At 43.4% G+C, this 24,455-nt stretch overlaps 2 protein-coding genes across 2 annotated transcripts in view; both read left to right on the top strand.

Moving 5' to 3' along the window:
* LOC124264049 (oviduct-specific glycoprotein-like) overlaps positions 1 to 20,567 on the top strand; it is a 38,542-nt gene extending 17,975 nt beyond the window's left edge. The window contains exons 11-19 of the mRNA XM_046698766.1: positions 11,421 to 11,648; positions 12,118 to 12,294; positions 13,640 to 13,881; positions 14,118 to 14,242; positions 15,705 to 15,879; positions 17,768 to 17,953; positions 18,203 to 18,298; positions 20,266 to 20,382; positions 20,439 to 20,567. Coding sequence (XP_046554722.1) covers positions 11,421 to 11,648; positions 12,118 to 12,294; positions 13,640 to 13,881; positions 14,118 to 14,242; positions 15,705 to 15,879; positions 17,768 to 17,953; positions 18,203 to 18,298; positions 20,266 to 20,382; positions 20,439 to 20,567 — 1,475 coding nt within the window. The remainder of the gene's footprint in view (positions 1 to 11,420; positions 11,649 to 12,117; positions 12,295 to 13,639; positions 13,882 to 14,117; positions 14,243 to 15,704; positions 15,880 to 17,767; positions 17,954 to 18,202; positions 18,299 to 20,265; positions 20,383 to 20,438) is intronic.
* LOC124264042 (integumentary mucin C.1-like) lies at positions 20,398 to 23,482 on the top strand. Its single transcript, XM_046698761.1, has 2 exons — positions 20,398 to 21,040; positions 23,266 to 23,482. The coding sequence occupies exons 1-2, from the start codon at positions 20,680 to 20,682 to the stop codon at positions 23,445 to 23,447; spliced, it is 543 nt and encodes a 180-aa protein (XP_046554717.1). The 5' UTR covers positions 20,398 to 20,679; the 3' UTR covers positions 23,448 to 23,482.
* The last annotated feature ends 973 nt before the right edge of the window (positions 23,483 to 24,455 follow it).

Below are 24,455 nucleotides of genomic sequence, written 5' to 3'. Positions count from 1 at the left end.
GAGATGTTTCATTCAACATAGACACCACCATGATCTCCTCATGCAGCACATACGGTTACATGCCACAGGGATGTTTCCTTCAACATAGACACCACCATGATCTCCTCATGCAGCACATACGGTTACATGCCACAGGGATGTTTCCTTCAACATAGACACCACCATGATCTCCTCATGCAGCACATACGGTTACATGCCACAGAGATGTTTCCTTCAACATAGACACCTACCATGATCTCCCCATGCAGCACATACGGTTACATGCCATAGAGATGTTTCCTTCAACATAGACACCTCCATGATCTCCCCATGCAGCACATACGGTTACATGCCACAGGGATGTTTCCTTCAACATAGACACCACCATGATCTCCTCATGCAGCACATACGGTTACATGCCACAGGGATGTTTCCTTCAACATAGACACCACCATGATCTCCTCATGCAGCACATACGGTTACATGCCACAGGGATGTTTCCTTCAGCATAGACACCACCATGATCTCCTCATGCAGCACATACGGTTACATGCCACAGGGATGTTTCCTTCAACATAGACACCACCATGATCTCCTCATGCAGCACATACGGTTACATGCCACAGGGATGTTTCCTTCAACATAGACACCACCATGATCTCCTCATGCAGCACATACGGTTACATGCCACAGGGATGTTTCCTTCAACATAGACACCACCATGATCTCCTCATGCAGCACATACGGTTACATGCCACAGGGATGTTTCCTTCAACATAGACACCACCATGATCTCCTCATGCATCACATACGGTTACGGTTACATGCCACAGGGATGTTTCCTTCAACATAGACACCACCATGATCTCCTCATGCAGCACATACGGTTACATGCCACAGGGATGTTTCCTTCAACATAGACACCACCATGATCTCCTCATGCAGCACATACGGTTACATGCCACAGAGATGTTTCCTTCAACATAGACGTCACCATGATCTCCTCATGCAGCACATACGGTTACATGCCACAGGGATGTTTCCTTCAACATAGACACCACCATGATCTCCTCATGCATCACACATACGGTTACATGCCATAGGGATGTTTCCTTCAGCATAGACGTCACCATGATCTCCTCATGCAGCACATACGGTTACATGCCACAGGGATGTTTCCTTCAACATAGACGTCACCATGATCTCCTCATGCATCACATACGGTTACATGCCACAGGGATGTTTCCTTCAGCATAGACGTCACCATGATCTCCTCATGCATCACACACGGTTACATGCCACAGGGATGTTTCCTTCAACATAGACACCACCATGATCTCCTCATGCATCACACACGGTTACATGCCACAGGGATGTTTCCTTCAACATAGACGTCACCATGATCTCCTCATGCAGCACATACGGTTACATGCCACAGGGATGTTTCCTTCAACATAGACACCACCATGATCTCCTCATGCAGCACATACGGTTACATGCCACAGGGATGTTTCCTTCAACATAGACACCACCATGATCTCCTCATGCAGCACATACGGTTACATGCCACAGGGATGTTTCCTTCAACATAGACGTCACCATGATCTCCTCATGCAGCACATACGGTTACATGCCACAGAGATGTTTCCTTCAACATAGACACCACCATGATCTCCTCATGCAGCACATACGGTTACATGCCATAGAGATGTTCCCTCGGGGTTGTTAAAGCATATTTTGTGCGGGGAAGATAGCTACAAGGACATGACGTTAAACCAGGGACGTAGCAATGTGATACACACGCTGAGCGTTCGGCCCAACACTGTCGTTATGGGTTTTAGATGTGTACGACTATAGGTGACAGACAGTTTAACAGGGGAATAAATAATATTCATGCAAAATCTTTCCGTAATCGAAAGGTTGCAAACACAAAAGGGACATATATGCACATTTGACAATAGACAGAATGATCCTGGTTATCAGGGAAGCTTGATTTAGTGAAGTGAAGTGTTATTTTGAGCCTATAGATAACACTAATACCTAAAGCGTTTCGCACGGTGAGATAAATGTACATGTATAACAATGTAACGACGAAACCAGTGAGAATAATGTACAAGGAAACCAATTGTGATAAATCAAAGTAGTGATGACGGAAAGCTGTCTGTTGTGACACAAGCTGTAAGGCAAGCAACCACCACATTGTCTTAGACTAGGAGATACTAGCACAGTGGAGTACAGCCAGGGAAGGGGGAGGGGCTCTGTTTATGTCTAGTTTTTCTCTTTTGGATTTCGATGTTCTCAATCAATCGGTACTGAGGAGGCCACAGGCCTATAGTACATTTCATATATACAGTTTTCTTATCATCATGGCTTGATAACTAAAAACTGCAACATTTTGAATTACCCTTTCATTTGAACTTGAATTTGAATTCAATATAGAAGAAAATTTATTAATTGACGGATGGACAAAATAGAATTCTACAGTTTTACGTTTAGTTTTATATGCTGGACATACAAGAAGAAAATGATATTCCGATATTCGTATTCTATAACATTGTTATTACAACATCTACAGATCAGCAAGTGTAACAACGCAGAACCATTCCTGTACATTCTGAACACGGGCTATCATATTTTCAAACTGTTATCTGAAAGTATTCAAACAGTTTATATACGGTACATATTGACAACTATCATACCTGTAGTACACACACACGATTACTCTCATCATTTCAAAGATGTTGTTAAACCTTAAACATATGTTCAATGAGATGTGGTAATGAAATAAGTATTAAAATACTTATCGTAGATTAACTATAACAGGTTTGAGTTGTAAGACCATTTCAATATTCATTGGTTTTCATTAATCTCTCAATTTTCATAACAATACCATCTATTATCATTTACTCAAAACGTTTTGTCTGTTGTAAAAGATCTATACATTTAATAATCATATTTGTTTTCGAATTTAATTCAAGTTCACCTGATTCATTTTGTTTTGTGACTGTGTAATCACAATGCAATATGGGTTCAGTATTATGGCATCATGTATGCATCTGCGTGCTTCTTGTATCACAGTGCTGCTGACTTCATACTCATGCCCCATTTCTGGTGTCCACCGCAGTGATATTGCTGGAATATTGCTAAAAGCGGCGTAAAACTAAACTCAGTCAGTCAGTCAGTCATACTCATGCAGTAGTTACCCGGAAATTAGGCCGTAAAGAACTTGGTTTGAAACCAACAAACAGCGATGTGATATATAATGAAACATTGTATTCTATAATTAACTAAGTTTACAAATTAATATAAATCTCCTCAAAGATATTACAGAGGAAGAAAAAAACTGGAGCGAAGTACAAATCCAAATACAGAAGCAGTGATCATAGCAATAAAGACAACGATGACCATATTCAATTCTCTTAAAAAATGGTCAAGTTTCAAAATAGGTGTAGGCTAAGTATCCAGGGCAAGAATGATGTTCACACAAGTGTTGGTCTTCTGGCAACCTGAAATTTAATGTGAGATAGGTTCAAGAGCAGGCACACCTGATACAGCTAGGAAAAGGACTTCGAAAGATTCTCTAACTCCCCGAGTCAGAATATAGTGGAAAGGTCCATACTGCCGTCATACCCAGTAGTAGCCTAAAAAAAGCACACCACTGCCCCTTACTGACTGTCCACATATACAGTATACTAAACGTGGAACATTGTTTCACACAGAATAACACTGACACACTATGCAATAGATAACATGTGTAGAACGTTAGTATTTTCCAGGTGTGGATGATGGTGCTCCGTGTGTTTGCTGTGCTGTGTCTCCTGCCGGTATGTTCAGGTATGTCCGTACGTGTTGCTCATCAATGTCTGGATTCCTCGATAGCGTGACAGTGGTTCCCCATGAGTACAGTTAATATTGTACATTAGTAAATTGCTTGAAATCTCACCACGATCTCTCAAAGCTACATCTCTCAACGCTACATCTCCCAAGGCTACATCTCTCAAGGCTACATCTCTCAACGCTACGTTCACCATCTGTATTACTGTTACTGCTGAACAATAGTACAGAAAAAAAGTTATATTTGGGGATACTCGGGTGATATCGTCTTGTTTTATGGAACATTTGTTTCTCCTTTTTCTCCCATTATAGTACTCCCCCCCAAAAAAAAAGAAACAAAAAACAACAAAAAACAACAAAAACAAACAAACGAACAAACAAACAAAAAACCCAGCATAGGTGATATGGATTTATGAAATGTCCAATATTGTTCAAACTTAGTGTTTGATTGTTATAATATCGCTATTGTAAGGTTTGTGTACATGGAACGAATGGAAAGCGCAAGAATGCATCTTCGGAATTGTTAATGCAAGTTTATCTCCGAAACCTGCATGAAAATGTCATGAAGAAACAGTGGTTAGAAGTATGCAGGTACGGATTTGAGGACCGTTTTGCTTTTAGACCGTCATTGACATTTTTAATCTAAATGAAAGAATACCTTTATGCCGCGACTCACTCCTGGGGAGTGTCAGTCTGCCCTTGAAAGTCACCTGAATGTTCACCAGAGTACCATCAGTCATTTTGGGGACCAATATTAACAAACCAATTCTATGCATGATCGGCCTGGAAGACCTTGGTGCAATAACGTTCGATTCTGGACCCTATACGACACTGGCGACGTGTATGGTTCAATGAAGAATCACGCTTTTTGCTTCAGTGGTGTGACTGGTACTATGTGTCTATCGACGGGGAGATGGACGTTTTCTCCAGTAGTGTGTTGACCAGGTTGACCAATATGATGGGGGAGTGTCATGGGGTGGGGAACCATATCCTACAAGCAGAACTCTAACTGTGTGCACCTCCAGGGCAATTTAACCGCTATTCGGTACAGAGACTAGCATTGTCCGCCAGAGGGAGTTGTTCCAGCAAGATAATGTCAGGCCTCACAAAGCACACGCCACTATTCCGTATCTCCAGAATGAGAATAGTACAGTGCTTCCATGGCCTTTCAAATCACCCGACCTCAACCCCATCGTGTATTTCTGGGAAGACCTCGGCCAACGCGTACGTGTACGTCAACCGGCACCCAGTCGTGAGATCAACTGTCGCAGGCATTGCAAGAGGAATGGGCCAGAATTGCACAAGGTCTTATTCAAAGACTTATTCAGTCCATGCCGAGACGGCGCAGATCAGGCTTGGGGACTCATGGTGACCATAACAGGTACTGAAGAGACCGTCCAACTCGGAACGGACGCCTTCACTTACTGAACGCTTTATACGCTATTCATTTAATCTTTTATACAGTGGATGACTGGAACTGATCCAGCGTTACATGTGTTATCTCACTTTAACGTTATCGGATTAAATTCGTGAAAATACACTTTTTACGTTTCGTTTTTGGGAGAGTGTAGTTTCATGATGTTAAAATGGTGCATTGTAGGTCACTGTGATCACTGTGGATGTTCTAATTAATTCATTGATCAACAGGAGTTCATCAATGGATTATGGCCTCCACTGTAGAAGTCACATATGTGGAGGCCAGTTCGGATCATGTAGGTCGGGATGATTAAGGTCATTGATGATTCATGGTGGGTGGTCGAAGCTAACGAATTTCCACGATGGACCGTCCAGGGCCTCCTTTCACAAAGCAACCTTTACTAAGGTTAACCTTAACTCCCATTCTTTAACATTGACCTAAGGTTACCTTAGTGACTTACGATCACCTTAGTGCTTTGTGAAAGGAGCCCCTGATCAACAATGGTCTATTGTCTGGGCCATAATCAAAGTCAAGGCCACTGTTGATGACCCACCCCGGTCAGGGTGGAAGATGTCTCTCTGGAAGAACTGGGTCAACGAGTGTTGTCTGTGGAAGATGTATGTCAAAGTGACAGATCTAAACGATTGTGATTGAGGCTGGTCAGGGTCACTGATGGTCCACTGTAAATAATGAGGGTCGTCGATAGTACTCAGTCGATGATTTAGGTTAGCTTTAATGGAGCTCCATCGTGGATAATCAACTGTCACTTATGGCCTGCTGTTCAAATACAGGGTCAAGGCTATTGTTGGTGATCTTGGTCAGTGTCAACTGTGGCACATTGTGGATGATCTACGTCTTAACCATTACCGATTATCAAGGTCAGGGTCAACGATTGGCCACTATAAAGTATGTAAGTCTTGCTTAATGAAGGTCCTCTGTGGATGAAATAGGTTGACGGTTAACCGAGGTCAAAGATGGATGTCAGTGATGGTCAGTCATAGTGATTCAACAGCAGCCCACTCCTGATGAACTAGGATAACAATAGCCCACTCCTGATGAACTAGGTGAACAATAGCCCACTCCTGATGAACTAGGTTAAATATGGGTTGCTGTAAGAGAGATAAACTAAGGATAACAATGGCCCACTCCTGATTAATTAAATTGACTATGGGTTGCTGTAAGAGAGATAAACTAAGGATAACAATGGCCCACTCCTGATTAACTAGGTTAACTATGGGTTGCTGTAAGAGAGATAAACTAAGGATAACAATGGCCCACTCCTGATTAATTAGATTGACTATGGGTTGCTGTAAGAGAGATAAACTAAGGATAACAATGGCCCACTCCTGATTAATTAGGTTAACTGTGGGTTGCTGTAAGAGATGAACTAAGTTTAACAATGCCCGTTATGCAAGATGTCCCAGTTAATGGTAGTGGCAATCGATAGATGTCGCCAAGTAGATGTTAATGAGATAGCTCATTGGCGTGTTTTGATCCCATTTTCTATAAAATGTATTTATGTTATTGCTATATGTTAACTGATTGTTTGAGTTATTATGACATATACACTTGAAAGGACAATGAACTTCGTCCTACTATATATTTCCAAGAAGAAAGTCATAACAAAGCTTATATGTGTAAACTGATCATATGTATGCTGCCTGAAGTGGTACAGAAACGTACTTCGTCAACTAAACAACTAGGCACTTCTGTCTGTGCTACAATATGTTGGGTGTAATTATGTGGCCAGACAAGACAGAGTTAGTTTAACAGTGAGTGCTACAACACGTATTGTTTGTATTATACAGGTGTCTGCAGCACACAGAGTTGCGTCTACTCAGGAGACTGAACTGAGTTAGTTAGAATCATTTGTTGCATGAAGACAAACATATTTTAGGTCACAAGGGTTTATTCCTTATATTGGGGTTATTCAGGTTACAGACAGGTTATTTCAACCAAGCAAGTTCATATCTCCGGCCATGAAGCAATTCGGCCATCTTGTATGGTTACATGTGAAGCTGAAAACTTTAAAACTATAACTCAAGAGTGAAAAATTATCTGATTTATGGAAACGAAATGGGATTTAATAAAAGAAAATAATGTCATTCAGAACAGACGCCCCCAAATTAACGGACTTAACTTGAACTCGATTGAGGAATGGCATTATTCCATAAGTTCAGGCAAACGCACAAGGCCAACCACAGGTCTCTCGTTATGTTTCTAATGACGCAAACCGTGGACTGCAAGATCGCTTCCCACATTTTACCAAGTACGTAATTGATGTGTGTACTCTTGATTTGTTGAGACATTCCCCTTTATACTGCCAACTTGCTATATCTCGTAGACGTACCTCAAGTAGCCATGTTCTTTGTGTGATATTGCCCACGCGTTATTTTTGGAATGAGTTTAAAACGCAGTTGGGGAGCCATTTTGCTATTTGTTGAACCTCAAACAAAATAACAGTGATAGGGCTATGCATAAGTTTGTTGATTACTAGTTTTTTCACAATGTAGCTTGTTATATTCAGGATATAACTGCTTTTAGACAGTTTTGTGGAATCAGCCCTGGGAGGATAACTTAATGTCATTCATATCTGTTGAACAATTCACTGTTTTTCCCCAGCTATTTATGAGGATTTACCTACTTTCTGCAGAAAGATCCACTGGAGAATCAACCTTTCTCCGATCAAACGTTTTGTTTAAGTTGCGGTATGCTTCTAATAACAAACTGCAAGGTCGATATGATGTAGTGTGGTTATGGTGAATCAGGAAGTCTTCTCTGCTACCAGCAGTACATTGTCTTACTCATGAATGCAGCCCCATGTTTAGAGATTTCCGAGTTATGTCATGTGTCCCTTCTCTGTAAAAATGACGCCATTCTCTAATAGACTTAGTGTGTATCCATGTCCATTTTGGGTTAGAGTTCAAAAACTCCATGACATGAGGGAGATTTTACTGCCTCATCATTGACTTCTCCGGGTATTTTACACTGAGGCACGCTGTTCTCTTGCTGTCAATGTTGGATTGGTATTGAGTGTAATTTGTCGGATGTCTTTGGTCTGTAAATAATCGAGTCTGGAGCAGGCAATCCAGTGATCAACAGCATGAGCATCGATATACGCATTTGGGATACGATGACACGTGTACGACATGCATGCGTTGCTGAAGATCAGTTCTAACCCGCATCTTCACAGATGTATTGATCTGAATGAACCACAATATGAATATGCTACTGAGTCTGTAAACATAACTTTCCAGATTTACGTGTAACTGGGTTCAAGTGTAGAAGAGTGTATCTGCGATTTGTATGTATATATATATATATATGTGTGTATATATATATATATATATATATATATATATATATATGTATGTGTATATGTAGGGGGACCATGAAAATGAAGGTCGGGCAGAGGTCTCCTGCTCTGAGCAGACATAAACAACCCTGGGGCGATGAAGGTCTGAGTTATCGACCATATGAGGATGAAGTCCTGCACCATCATCCGGTCCCACGTACAAATTTAGTAATGTCTTGCCTGTAGCATTATCTGTCCCCCGACACCTCTATTGAAATAACAAATCCTTATTGAGCTCCCCTCATACTATGCCGGCTGGCCACCGTATCTCGACTCACCTGTGTATTGAACCACAACCATGTGCCGTGCAACTGACGTTATCATCATCCCAATCCTGTAACGTGCATGTCATGTCGAATCAACTTTATACCAATGCTGAGTAGGAACCAAGGAAGGATGGCAATATATGGAAGGATGGCAATATAAGGAAGGATGGCAATATATGGAAGGATGGCAATATATGGAAGGATGGCAATATAAGGAAGGATGGCAATATAAGGAAGGATGGCAATATATGGAAGGATGGCAATATATGGAAGGATGGCAATATAAGGAAGGATGGCAATATAAGGAAGGATGGCAATATATGGAAGGATGGCAATATATGGAAGGATGGCAATATAAGGAAGGATGGCAATATAAGGAAGGATGGCAATATATAAGGAAGGATGGCAATATATGGAAGGATGGCAATATATGGAAGGATGGCAATATAAGGACAATATAAGGAAGGATGGCAATATAAGGAAGGATGGCAATATATGGAAGGATGGCAATATATGGAAGGATGGCAATATAAGGAAGGATGGCAATATATGGAAGGATGGCAATATAAGGAAGGATGGCAATATATGGAAGGATGGCAATATATGGATGTGCGACCATGTTTATTATAGACGGTGTTCATCCATATAGTGTTATCCTTCCTTAGTGGACCAACTTCTAATTATTTTACCGCTAACGCTTCTGGCTTTCCATGGGTCATTCCTGACTGTGATAGGTGTCACGAAGTAATGGCGTCTTCCTATAATCCGGAGAAACATGTCTCCCCGATCCAGACCTCTAGTTCCATGCACTGCTGGTCATATTTCTGCGGACACCTTCTTTGCTGATGCGGGAGCATACGTGCCCCCGGTGGGTGCAGTCGTCAATATCAAATGCTGTGCTCTCTGATAACATTTTGACGTGCAACAATTCAGTCAGAATATATCCAAACACAGGGTTTCAAGCAACTCGTGCATTCCGTGTCCGTGACTGGATGCAATCTGTTCGTTCAAAGTAAAATTTGGGTCCTGTAGTGGTTAACCAGCCATTGTATATCGGGTTGTTTCAATCTTTCCGTGTTATATGATTGGTTTATGTTGTAATGACACAGGTGGTGTTAAGGTTTTAGGGCGACGTGGGCCAATAAGAGGCCTATTTGACACGTGGCACATTAGTAAATTTAATGGATTACATGTAGTTCCCTTTAGCCACTTTTGAAAAGTGGCATAACTTTGTTTATAGTGAGTTAGTGAACGTTACACTAATGAGAGTTATCCCCCTTTGGCTTCGACACGTTTTCAAGCTCAGACTATGCATGTCTATGGTTTTAAGGGATGATAGGCGTCGCAAGCAATCCTCTGCTATCTTCAACCACGGTGAAACTAAAGTATATGTATCACGTCTTATTTGTGATTCACAGATTGTTCAACCCTGTCATTTCGTACAAGGCTATATTGTGTTGTGAACTTGTTTGCTTTCAATAAATTATCTTTGTAAAGGCTGTCTTGGAAGTTTTAAACTTTTATTTGAGTTATTATACAGATTTCATCTCTTTGTAATTGACATAAATTATATTAGGATATAAGGAACTATTGTTTTATCTTAACTATATGCAATAACCATAATATAATATAACCACTATAATTTCCATAATTTGTCATAGGAAGTATGACTTTTTGTTAAAATACCAAATAAGACTTCCTTTAACAACATATAATGCTTTGTGTAGTACTTTGGTAACGGACATTTATAGTAATTGGGATTTCGTATTTATTTACATCTGTTTACTACTACAGTGTCAGTATTTCATTTCCAAAATGATATGAATAAATATTGGACAAGTCTTTCTGTGTCGACAAGGTAATTACCAAAGTACACAGACAGTAGAGATGTCATCAAGACGTAATCCCTAGCAAACTTTGAGTAGTATTGTTGCGTTTAGCAAACAGTTAGTTTTCAATACCATGTCCCTTTTTTCATAATCTTCGGATGATGTGAATCATTATTCACAAAACAATGTTAGATTTATATTTTGCTTTGCCTGGAGTAGCAGGCTGTAAACAAGTCATTGACACAGATAGACACAGGCTACACGGTAATCTCTTTCAGTCATCGCAAGTATGCTTAAAGGCATTACTACAATACGTTTAAATACCTTATGAATATGTGAATAGTTATGGAAACACATTTAAGATGAAGTGACCCAAATATTTGAGGACATCTTATTCTAGATGTAGATGTTACAACGTCAACCTTCCTTTTCAGACAGGCAGATTTGAATAGTTGTGTACAGTGACGGAAACTTTTCTCATTGAAAACATATTAAGCAACTGGCATATTTGTGATTGTTGATTTTAATTTAGGAACACGTTATGTGCATATTTGATAATAAATATCCTGCAGTCAATGCATATGCAGTGTTAGAATTTTGCTGATATCAGAATTATCGTCATGTGTTTAATAATATACTCAAAAACAACCAGCTGTCAATCTGATATACAATAGGCATGCATGTTCATTCTACTGTGTCCTTAATGTCCCTTTACTCTGTGTGTGTGTGTGTGTTTTCAGGGGGCTGCACTTACACGGAGGAAGCGGACACTGCAGGTGATCAATCTGACTGGGCTAATTTTAAAACAGTGGCTTCCACCCAGGAGTGCAAGGACTTCTGTGACGGGACTGCCGGGTGCGTGGCAGCGGAGATACGGGACACTGACTGTTACGTCTACGTTGTGAACACGGTCAAGGTCACCAAGCCAGGAAACTCTTTCCTCACGAAAACCTGTACGAGTAATGAAGGTAAATCTTCTCGGTATTTTGACACAGACACATACTGTTCCCTTAAATCTACTTACAGTGTATGTGTGTCAAGCAAAAGTAAAATATTAGGTTACTTTCTCTATAAACTAGTGGCAGCAAATATCAAATACATGGCCCTTCTTGTCTGAAAAGGGGCGGTGGGGTAGCTTAGTGTTCGCTCGTCGCTCGTCGTTCGTGAAGACCCTGGTTCGATTCCCCACAAGGGTACTATGAGTGAAGCCCATTTCTGGTGTCGCCTGGCGTGATATTGCTGGAATAATGCTAAAAGCGGCGTAAAAGTAAACTCACTCACTCATGCACTCACTCTTGTCTGTTACACGTGATATACATGATCGTTGTACAAAGTGTAGTGATGTCAGGAAATGTCCAGCTGCTGGACAGGTTGAAACTGACCTCTATAGGCAAGCAGCTGTTGTCCATGCAGTACAGCTGATGTCTGTGCCTACAGTGTGCAGCAAGTACGTGAGGGCGTGCTACATCACCAACTGGTCCCAGTACAGATCAGCACCGGCACGGTTTGTGCCGAGTAACATCAACGCAACACTGTGCACACACATCCTCTACGCCTTCCTCGACATCGACGCGAGTTCGAAGACAATTGTTTACAGAGAGTGGAACGAGAATGGTCAGTATAATGTGTACATACATCCCCGTGCGTAATCTGAGAGCATCCACGAGTGGCTGAACGCATAATCTGTCACTGTCGGTGTGTGGGGGACAAGTAACCTGTGAGTGTTGGTGTGTGTGGGACAAGTAATCTGTGTGTGTTGGTTTGTGTGCAGCAGGTAACCTGTGTCTGTGTGCGCGTGTGCGCGTGTGTCTGTCTGTGTGTGTGTGTGCGTGGGTGCGCGCGCGTGTGTGAGGGAGAACACATAATCGGTGACTGTTGCTGTGTGGGGGACATGTAATCTTGGGGTGTTTCTGTGGGGGTGGGGTCACGTAATCTGACACTATCGGTGTGTGTGTGGGGGCGGCGTAATCTCTGCGTGCGTTGTGTTTTTGTGGAGGGCACGTAAGTGAGTGAAGAGTGTGGGAGGCACGTGGGAGAGTCGGCGTGCGGGGACACGTAATCTGACACTATCGGTGTGTGTGTGGGGGGGGGGGGGCGGGCGTAATCTCTGGGTGTTTTATTTTTTGTGTGATCGGGCACGTAATATGGGAGTGTCAGTGTTGGAGGCACGTGGGAGAGTCGGTATGTGCGGGGACACGTACTAGTCATTTGGCATGCGATTGATCTTCGGACCCCGTATCCTGCCCATATCCACTTTCCTGTGCTGCTTCCGAGATGTTCGTACGGATTCACTGACTCCGCAGCCTCTACGATTTTGTTTCGCGGGAAGTAATAGAAATTTGAAAAGTTAATAGACATGTCGCAGGCGGCACAATCCTCGCCATGGGCGTGTAGCCGCCTTGAGGCGGGCCAAACACTTGTCAGATGGGTAGGCTATATATTGCAACTTCTCAACAGGCTGTGGGTCCTTCTTGGATTTCCATCCATTTCTCCGTTTGCTTGATTTAGACATTGTGTTGTTGCCTAAACTTACAATTCTAGTTTCTTAATGTGCGATTGGAAACCACAAGCAAAAATGTTGTGTGTGATAATGTTTATACAGTTTTGATGATGCTTAAAACGGCACAACGGCTGCACAACGGCTGCGATGTCCGAACAGCCTCTGTACAGATTGCCCCGGCTTGCCCCCTAGGGACAATACAAGAATGCCATGATGATCGTAGATAGTATGAACACAAACACCGTAGCCCGCAGCCATCTACGATGCCCCAAACATCGCACGGAGTAACGTAGACCAATTTATCGTACGGCGCCCGGGGCAAATGTAAATTAAGCATAGTCTAGGAATTTCGGGGTGTGATATTGTGTTTGACGCCTGGTATACAGGAGGTATCTAGGTTCTTTACAACAAAATGATGCAGTTTTACTTTTGTATTGGTGACACAATGTTCTTCGTCAGTTATGTTACAGCAGCTACGTGCCGTCAGACAGACCAACCCTGACCTGAAGCTTCTGGCTGCCCTGGGTGGCTGGCAGCGTATACAAGGCTTTATTAGCGTCACACAGTCTCAGGCTGATATGCAAACTTTTGCCGTCAACGCCATAAACTTCATACGTGACAACGGCCTCGACGGGCTCGACATAGACTGGGAATATCCGTCAATGACCGGCCACAAGACACAACACACGGAACTGATGGAGGTCGGTGCGAACTGTAACAGAACGTCGACATATATACATTTTGTGACAAGCTGCCTTTAAAAATCAGGTCGCTATAGAAACCATGATGTAGCTAGCACCAGATGCGGATCAATTTTACTTTGTTATCATAACATAATATCTGCATGTTTTTACGCGAATGATGATGCTATAAATGATTGGTATAGAACTCCCAGTTGATGCTGAATGTTGAACATCGTGTGTTTGCTCGGTTGAAGACTCTACGTACCAAGTTTGATGAAGAAGTTCTCACGGGTGACCGGAAGCGCCTCATACTGGCTGCCGCTGTGTCAGCTGGCCAGCCCATCATCGACGGCTCCTACAACATACCTCTGTTATCTAGGTCAGCTGGTAACATAGTACATTACACCTCTGTTATCTAGGTAATTAACATATGTTATCTAGGTCAGGTTTTACAATGCACGTCAGTTGCCAAGGGTAGTTGGTAACACATTGTCCGGTATCCACTTGTTTCCACGTGCAGTCACCGCGGCACATATACTCTTCAAACAAGAAACGCATACGCCATTCTTAGAAGAATTTATTGCGTTAGAATTTATTGCAATTATTTCATGTACTTTCAATGGTAAACAGGTCACAATTCACACGTCAATAGACAAAGAGTTCGCAAACACAGCAACAGTCTTTATTGTTGTGTGTTTGTTTACTTGAATCCACAAGATGGCTAACGTGAGTACTGTGTATGGTCACCATTGGCAGAAATTACAGCTCGGCACCGTCTCGGCACAGACTGGATAAGTCGACGAGGTCGCACTTGCGGACTTTTTCACACTGCAGTGCGATGGTCAGTTGTGGAAGTGTATGAGGCGTGTTTTGACAAGGCATTGACGTAAGAACTGGCAAGGTAGCGGGCTGTGACGCGTGCTGTATGTCAAGTAGCGTTGTCATGCTGGAATAAGTCCCTCTGTCGGTCCATGATCGGAAGCATGTGACGTGCAAGGACTTTGTTGATGTACCGATTTGCTGTCAAGTTCCCTGAACCACTACTAAGTCAGATGTTTGATCTCACCCCACACCATGACACTGCCTCAACCGAATCTGTCGACCTGTCGAATGCAATTAGGGGCAAACCGTTCATTTCTCCGGCGGCAAACACACTGTCTTCCATCTCGCCGGTGAAGAAGAAATCGTGATACATCACTGAACCAGACTCGCCTCCAGGTTCTTAGGGTCAGGTTCCAGTGATTGCGCCAATGGAAGTCTCTCCTTTGTGAAGCCTTCTTGGTCTAATCCCCACTTCACGCAATCGATTCCTGACAGTTTGGTCGGAAAATTTCAAACCAGGATTGCTTTGTGCAGTCTGGATGGCAAGAAATGACCCAATTGCACAACCCGGGTGTAGCGGTCCTGGGCTTGCGTGGTAACTCTAGGATGATCGCTTCTCGACCGACCTTGAGCGGAATTGGTCTGCAGGAAATGATCCCCAAGTCGAGATATGGTGCTCTGATGATCGTTGAAATGTCGGGCAACGGCAGACTTCGATTCCACAGCTTTTGCATGTTTTCTTGGTGACGTTTTGACGAATATTTCTTCAAACGCTTCTTTGAAAAAGGGAAAGAATTGAAATTGCCCCGTTTTGGCTCCGTAGCCGTTTACAATCACACAGAGATGACGTTTTAGAAAGAAATAGTATCATTGTGTTGTTTCTGCCGCAGCTACATGAGTTCAATAGTCTCAAAATCCCGTATGTGTTTCTATCTTTTTAAGAGTGTAGATAGGCAGTGATGTGTTCAAACATGGTATCAAGTTCTGTCATGTGTTGTAATGTGTAATCACTGTTGCAGCTACGTGGACTTCCTAAGCATCATGGCATACGACTTCCAGGGAGCCTGGACGTTTCCCCCAGAGGTGGATCACCACAGCCCGCTCTACAACCCCAACAGCGCCATCTACTACACGGTATGTCCGCTCACTCACTGCTCTCCCCACACCTGCTCCAACAGCGCCATCTACTACACGGTATGTCCGCTCACTCACCGCTCTCCCCACACCTGCTCCAACTAGCATGAAGACCAGAACCACGCTCACTCACCGCTCTCCCCACACCTGCTCCAACTAACACGAAGACCAGAACCACGCTCACTCACCGCTCTCTCCCCACACCTGCTCCAACAGCGCCATCTACTACACGGTATGTCCGCTCACTCACCGCTCTCCCCACACCTGCTCCAACAGCGCCATCTACTACACGGTATGTCCGCTCACTCACCGCTCTCCCCACACCTGCTCCAACTAGCATGAAGACCAGAACCACGCTCACTCACCGCTCTCCCCACACCTGCTCCAACTAACACGAAGACCAGAACCACGCTCACTCACCGCTCTCCCCACACCTGCTCCAACTAACACGAAGACCAGAACCACGCTCACACACGCCGCCTGTCTTTATATACTCAGAAGCAAAAGTTGGTGTGACATGGAATGTTTTCATTAGTGATCTTATGAATACAGTTTTCGATTTCAATCAGACAAGGAATGTGTACAAATGGTTGAAGAAACGCAATAAAAGTCAGTTCCTGTTCAATGAAGTCTCAAAAAAAACCACTGTTCATCACTGAAGGTTACAAGGAAGCCATGCCAGGTGGCCATCAGTGTTCACGTCCATTAAAAAAGGTCAGACAACCAGACGCTTAGTTCCACGCAATGAAGTCTCAGAAAAAAACCCACTGTACATCATTCTAAAACAAGTTGGACCTGCCTCGCCTCGGAAAAGGATGGAGAGCTATAGGTGGGCTTACATAGAGAATACTACACTCGGTCTCATAACATACGAATTATACGAAACAAGTGTTCTTGTGTAGAATGAGTAAATTCACGTGTTTGTTATGAATGAAAAAGTAGTTCCGTCACAACGTGACCTAATTGAGAGTTCATCGGTTATCCAATCAAATCGTTAGAATCTCAGGTTACGACAAGTCGTTACGACACAGGTCAACACGATACGACACTCGTGTGACGTACGAGATTAGTGTGTAACTACCCATACGTTGACCACGTGGGTAATAATATACCTGGTAACACAGTTACAGTATAGATGGTTAAAATTATGACACATTCCACCATGTTGATTAAAAATCGTGGAAAGTGATACACCTGTGGAGTGTTCCAAATTCAAACTTTTCTCTGGTCCGTTATTATTTATGTCCGACATTCCATACCTTACCCGGACCTACTATCTGGCAATTGATGGCTGATATTGGAATACTTTACTACGTGTCCACAACATACTGCTAGTATGCGCCGATAATGAAATCTGTGAAAGGAATTTGGAAGTTTAAAGAACATAAGTACATTCTCTATGACAACGTTTCAGAGCTACATCTTGCCCCTTGTTTCGATGAATGCTGAGCAAGTGCATGGAATAATCATTGTACTGTTAACACAACACAAGGTGGGATTAATGCACAGCTATGTAAAGCTAATATATAGCATGAATGTACAACGATAATAATGTAATGGTGACACAAGCAAGGGGGCAATCGTGGTGGCTATTATGACGATACCATGGTGGAGTAGACGCTGGGCTCTGGTAGGGAGCTGGGACTATGGTCTCGACTGGCTTCTTTCCTTGAATTTCTGTGTTTTCTTGAAGTTTCCTGTTCTTCCAATGAAAGGTTTTGATGTGGAGAATCTTGGTTTGTTGCCACGAAATAAAATGATCTGGACTTTGTATAGGTGGTCTCAAACGGCAGATGTCATGTTAGATTTGTCAAGATAATGCTCTGAATTTTGAGAACAGCGGTGCTCACGCAGTATTCATGTGTCGCCAGTGAGTTCAATGTTGACATAACTGTGTCTATATGGACGCAGTGTGTAGACTGTTGAAATGAGTTAAATGTGTTGAAAGGACTATGCGATGCGGTACTGGCGGGACCAGGGAGCAGATCCGAAGAAGATGTTGATGGGAATACCAACCTATGGGAGACACTTCCGTCTATCAGATCCGTCCCAAATAGCCATCAGATCTCCCTTTTCGGCAGCAGGATCCGCTGGGCCCTACACCCGCATGACAGGTTCGCTCAGCTACTATGAAGTAAGTATGACTTACTGTCTAACCCAGCACTGTCAAACAGTTATTGAGCCGGAGATGGTTGTTTGCCAGGATGAATGTTTCTTGTGACTGTACCTCAAGCCACTGAAGCCTACAACGAGTAGGCGTGTTAACTGCTGTACTGGCACTAACCTTAGAGTAAGGTCGATTTAAATGACTCTTGGTGTTACAATGAATGTATTTGATGCATTCTCACACCAGAACTATGTTCCTGTCACACTCTGTTGTCAGATATGCCAGCTGCTTGAGGGTGGATTCAGCACGGTTCGTGTGGAGTCTATGGGTGTTCCCTTCTCATACGGCCCCCGGAATGGACACACGGAGTGGGTGGGCTATGATGACTGGTCTGTATAGCCCTTACTGGTCTGTGTATAGCCTTACTGGTCTGTATAGCCTTACTGGTCTGTATAGCCTTACTGGTCTGTATAGCCTTACTGGTCTGTATAGCCTTACTGGTCTGTATAGCCTTACTGGTCTGTATACTGGCTGTATAGCCTTACTGGTCTGTATAGCCTTACTGGTCTGTATAGCCTTACTGGTGTGTATAGCCTTACTGGTCTGTATAGCCTTACTGGTCTGTATAGCCTTACTGGTCTGTATAGCCTTACTGGTCTGTATAGCCTTACTGGTCTGTATAGCCTTACTGGTCTGTATAGCCTTACTGGTCTGTATAGCCTTACTGGTCTGTATAGCCTTACTGGTCTGTATAGCCTTACTGGTCTGTATAGCCTTACTGGTGTGTATAGCCTTACTGGTCTGTATAGCCTTACTGGTCTGTATAGCCTTACTGGTCTGTATAGCCTTACTGGTCTGTATAGCCTTACTGGTCTGTATAGCCTTACTGGTCTGTATAGCCTTACTGGTGTGTATAGCCTACTGGTCTGTATAGCCTGGTGTGTATTACTGGTCTGTATAGCCTTACTGGTCTGTATAGCCTTACTGGTCTGTATAGCCTTAGTCTTAGACGAGCTAGAGAATTGACGCACGTTCTTATATTGGACTTCAGTAAGGTCGTAGGTCTTCTATATCTTCTGTTTCATACAACCAACGCCAATGCACTTCGAGCTGATTCGAACTGTGTACCACAAAATATAGAATGACTCTCGTGAGTGTGAAAGATGCTTAGTGTGGTGGGGCAGGTGAGAAATGGTTCTTCTACGTTGCGAATGGTGACACAGGATTCTGTATATAGCGATATGGTCAAATACACAGGGTGCTGGAGGGTGCTGCTACTGTTTTACAGTGGTGTCATTCCTAAAGTAGCATGACAGCATTGTATATCATGGTCCTTAATCAGCGACATGATGGTTTTCGAAGGGTGTTGAGGTGGCCGAAACGTCTGTTATTAGCTATGACTGACTGCCTTGATGGACACGCTTACAAGTTACTACTCCACATGGTGGCCTCCGAGGTTCACCCACTTAGACTGCCGACGATGCCGGACGTGGGCCTGGATCCCGCTGTGTAAGACCCTTCCTTATTATGTCATCTTATTTATTTTACTTCATGTTTGCTAGACGGCTCGTTTATCAGGTAATGGAAGAGTTGAATGTATTGGATGTAGTCAATGATTTCAAAGCCACGGTCATTCACTGCAGCCATGTTGACTTGGACCCAGGTGCATTGTCCTGGTTGAATTCCTGAGCATACTAGTATTCATTTAAGTATTTGCCGTTCTTTGTCTACCCTTACAATATGAATTCTTTGAAATTGAAAAAAACGGAAATAACCTCTTTTCTACTGATGGTGCAGATTTTGTCTTCATCCAAGGAGTAGACGAGAGATTTTTCCATTGCTTAGACTGTTGTCTGATTGCTAGTGGTGACGACAAACGCTGTCCATGATTACAAGTCGCACAGCACCATTAATTAGGTCTTCATCAAAACGTTATACATTCTCACGAAAGGCTATGGTCCTGATCCTTTCATACCCTAGATGGGTAACAACTCTCTCTTGAGGGTCATCGAACATTTCTTCAACATTTGTCTTGGTTGTTAGGTCTTCGTCGCAGAGGTACCAAAGGAAATAGCATTAGGAAATACCCTGCCTTGTTGTGTATTTAGTTCACATGTTGCCTGGGGGTTGTGTATATTAGATGTGTTAGGGTGTTCCTTTGTTCATAATCTTAAAACTGTTCAGCTAAACCTTCGTGAACAATGCCCGTCAAAGACAAATTCCAAAACTGTCTACATATATATTCTTTCGAATCAGTTTGGCAAACAATGTCGCGGCCTTTTGGGGGTATCCTAAACATGCAGCGGTGTTTCATCCCACCCCATTGTCTCCCCTCCCAGATGCAGTACGTCAAGGACAACGGTTACGGCGGTGCCATGGTCTGGTCTCTTGACATGGATGATTTTACAGGAGGATTCTGCGGCAAGGAATATCCGTTGGTGTCAGAACTTAGTGCAGCGCTGACATGCCAATCTACATCCCCTACAACTTCACCAGCAACCTCACCCACCAGCACACCAAACACATCCCCTACAACCACATCTTCTACGACATCTCCTACGACTACGTCTGCTACAACCACGTCTGCAACAACATCTCCAACAACTACATCTGCTACGACATCTCTTACGACTATATCTGATACAACCACATCTGCTACGACATCTCCTACGAGTACGTCAGTATCAATCACGTCTGCTACAACATCTCCAACAACTACATCTGCTACAGCTACATCTGCTACGACATCTCCTATGACTACGTCTGCTACAACCACGTCTGCTACAACGTCTCCAACAACTATGTCTGCTACAAGCACATCTGCTACGACATCCCCTACGACTACGTCTGCTACAACATCTCCTACGACTACGTCAGCAACAACCACATCTTCTACGACATCTGCTACGACTACATCTGCTACAACCACGTCTGCTACAACATCTCAAACAACTACGTCTGCTACAACCACGTCTGCTACGACATCTCCAACGACTACATCTGCTATGACTACCTCTCCCACTACATCTGTGACAACATCTGCCACCACAACCTCAGACACTACTTCAGGAACAACACCATCATCACCGACAACGATAGCAAGCAATTTTAATGGTAGGTGGTGTTTATATATACTAACGGAAGAACGTAGCAGTGACATTATTTGATGTCATGCCATTTCTTAAAGCAAAGAATAACACCATGATTTGTGGTGTTTTTCTTAATCACTGTTTAACTGTTGACAGGAAACTATCGAAATCTGTATTAGTTGACTCTAGGCATCGTGACACGTCCTTGAAGAGATGTGGTGTCTGAATTCAGTTCACAAATTCAGCATCGTGTGTGTCCACCATAGACGTTGATGCAGGCTTGACAACGATGACGCATGGACGACACAAAGTGACTGAAGAAAGCGTGGGGAATGTTGTTCCAGGTCTGAACCTACGCTTGTCCCAATTCAGCTGACGTGAATGGCTAGTTCTCCTTTTCATCCCAAGCGTGCTCGATAGGGGACAGGTCTGGAGAAACAGCTGGCCAGGGGAGAACCGGAATGTTCTCCTATCTCAGGAAATATATCACAACACGAGCGACATGTGGACGGGCATTATCTTGCTGAAGCGTGAAGTTACGTCTCTGTCCTTGAATGAACAGCTGTACATGAGGCCCATTGATCTCATCCCTATATCGCAGACCTGTCAGATTGCCATTGACAATGACAAGTTGGGTCCGACCATGAGATGTGATGCCCCCCCCCATATCATAACACTCCGCCACCAAACTGTCGACGTTGAACAACGCACGCGTCAGCATACCGTTCACCTCGCCGTCTGTACTCCCTTGCCCTGCCATCTGAGCTGTCCAGATGAAATCTCGCCTCGTCAGTGTACAAAACACCATTCCAATCTTGTCTCCTGCATTGTAGATGCCGGGTAAGATGTGCCTGTAGGTGAGATTGGATGTATTGCAGGCCGCCGGGGCTGGATGATGTGCTCCTCAGTCAGTTCTGTACAGTCCTGGAACTGACTCGGAATGGTCCGAGCAGTCAAACTGGCAGTCTGGAATCGATCCCTCAGATGGGTCAGCCGAATGTGATTGGCTTGCTGACGTGACGTCACGCGTGGACGGCCGATCTGCGGCAAATCTCTCGTGTTCCGATTATGTTGAAAACTTCTTCAGAGAGATGAGATCGTGTTTCGATGGGCGCCAAAATGTCTGGCCACTTCATTTTGGGCCATTCCAGTCTCCAGCGTACCCCCGGCGCGGATTTGATGTAAGCCGTGCCACGCGTTATAGGTGACAACAAATTTCATGCAAAGTGCTTTGCTACATGTTGTATTTAGGGTTCTAAGATGCCTAGCGGTTAGAACAATCGAAAAAACAACAACATTATCAGACAATAAAGGTATAGTTTTTTGATGACGTAACAATTGAATGACGTTAGCCCTGTGCGGGGATCCTTAATTTAGGTCACCGACACCGTCGTCTGTTGTCTACCTTAAATTAATCGTAATTATCCTTAGAAAGTATTGAATTTGGCATCTTAGAAAAGAAATACAGTTCGCTCTACCATGTGTATAGTGTAATAAAGCACACTTTCGCCCTGAACTATTATAACGTTAAAGCACTCGGACGCAAGCGTCCTCTGTACTTTAACTATTATAGTTCAGGGCGAAAGTGTGTTTTATTACACGATACATGGTGGTAGAGCGAACTGTATTTCTTAATTATTTTTCATAACTTTTCATCTAACTGTTTTTTTATGGAATTTTATGCTATGCACAGTTACTATTTCCGTTAACATATCTTTATGTGCGTGCAGTACCATGATCTACTGTGTATATGCAGACTCTGGTACCGCTGGAATGACTTCCGAATTCCGCCTCAGTTGAGAATGAGTGTGTGTTACGGGAGCTAGGGGGAATTGGTCATATTTGTATTGTCGTGTATTATCAGCATTAGTATGGCAGACGCAGCCTAACGTCTCACTATTTTCTTATAGAGATAATGATAGCAAATTCTGTGTTATCCATGAATACGTGCTGACATTATTTGTTCAATAACAATCACCAATTAAAAATGGTCAATTCATGATGCGCAATTTCCATCCTTATGCATGCATTAATTATCCGGGTGAGACGATGAAAGGTTAACAATCATAGAGCCATCTCATCCCACATGGTACCCATTCACTGCTTGAACAGAGGCAGTTTCGAACGCAGACATCCATTTAAGGACAAGATTGTTTAACTTAACTGATTTGTGACCTCTACCCTATGCACAACCGCACATCACTACACAGTAATTTCACCATTAACACCACAACGTCATCTATTCTGCAGATGTCGTCTCCGAGTGTGCGTCAGGAACGTCAGCGGAATGGCGTCGGAGCGACGTGGACTGCTCTGTGTTCTACCGTTGTGTTCAGGGGATGGTGTACACCTTGAGTTGCCCCACCCCACTGGTGTTTGACCTCGTCTACAAGACATGCAACTGGGTGTGGGCAGTGTCCAGCTGTTCTTGACCTCGTACTGCGCCGTAGGCACCATTGGTGTCAATAAAATATGTTTGGCAAAATGTTTCATGTCTTTATGTGAAAAGTGGCTTATATCTGTGTTAATTTCTTTACCAGTCAATTGCTCCCCATAATTTGTTTTCGTTATGAGTGACATGCACGGCGACATGAGTGCCTGGGAAGTGACAATTACATAACTCACAAGAATGGAATTTCGTATCATTATTTGGTACTAAGTGAAATCGGACAAGTTGTTTGTGAGTCATGTGGGCTTGTTGACGCTGTAGTACAAAGGCTACTGATTGAACAACGAACCACTGTGTGGGCACACACATGCGATCAACCAGTACACCTGACCACTGAGCTAGTCGCCTCGATTGACGGTTTCATAGAACCAACTCCAACCTATAAATAACCCACGGGGCAAGACGGTGCACGACCGGGCAACACGTGCGTTTTGTTTTCTAAAGAACGAGCATGGTGTATTGCATTCATCCTTCTGGCATATACGGTCTCCGTAAAATAAAACTATATGTTTCTGTAGAGACAAACAGGAGACCCGTCGTGATCATAAAGCTGCTTGTTCATGGTGTATTGTCAAAATGTTTTGTGTGAGGTAAGCATTGTGTTTGCTGCAATAACTGCAATATTCCATAGATTCGGTCGCCCATAGCAACGAGAATATAGGACAAGGGAAAACCTGGGAGGACCGATCCTAACCACTAAATCCACTCGGTCGCCCCTAGCAACCAGTATTATATATATATATATATATAGCATCCGGAATAAGTGGAGGGTCGACTTTCTATAAATATAACGTTTTGCTGAGACATTTAAACTAATACGTCACACATATCACCATCCCATGTGGACATCAGCATGCAGTGAAAGCAGAGCATGCTGTTATTGGTTATATCTGAGTCACGTGACGTGTCGTGTCGCGGCAGAGCAGTCTCAGTCTCAGGTAACTCTCACGAAACTGTCGTCGACTGGAGACGTGTTCACCACTACATCGAC

This window comes from Haliotis rubra, unplaced genomic scaffold (assembly GCF_003918875.1).
Source record: "Haliotis rubra isolate DU_JTF1 unplaced genomic scaffold, ASM391887v1 Scf905, whole genome shotgun sequence".
Classification (NCBI taxonomy): domain Eukaryota; kingdom Metazoa; phylum Mollusca; class Gastropoda; order Lepetellida; family Haliotidae; genus Haliotis; species Haliotis rubra.
Note: the sequence above shows the minus strand (reverse complement) of the source record. Positions and strands in the feature narration are given on the sequence as shown.

Coding starts and splice junctions, on each gene's coding strand:
- LOC124264042 (XM_046698761.1), top strand. CDS start 20,680: ATGACTACGTCTGCTACAACCACGTCTGCTACAACGTCTCCAACAACT. Junction 21,041..23,265: donor GATAGCAAGCAATTTTAATG/GTAGGTGGTGTT, acceptor TCTATTCTGCAG/ATGTCGTCTCCGAGTGTGCG.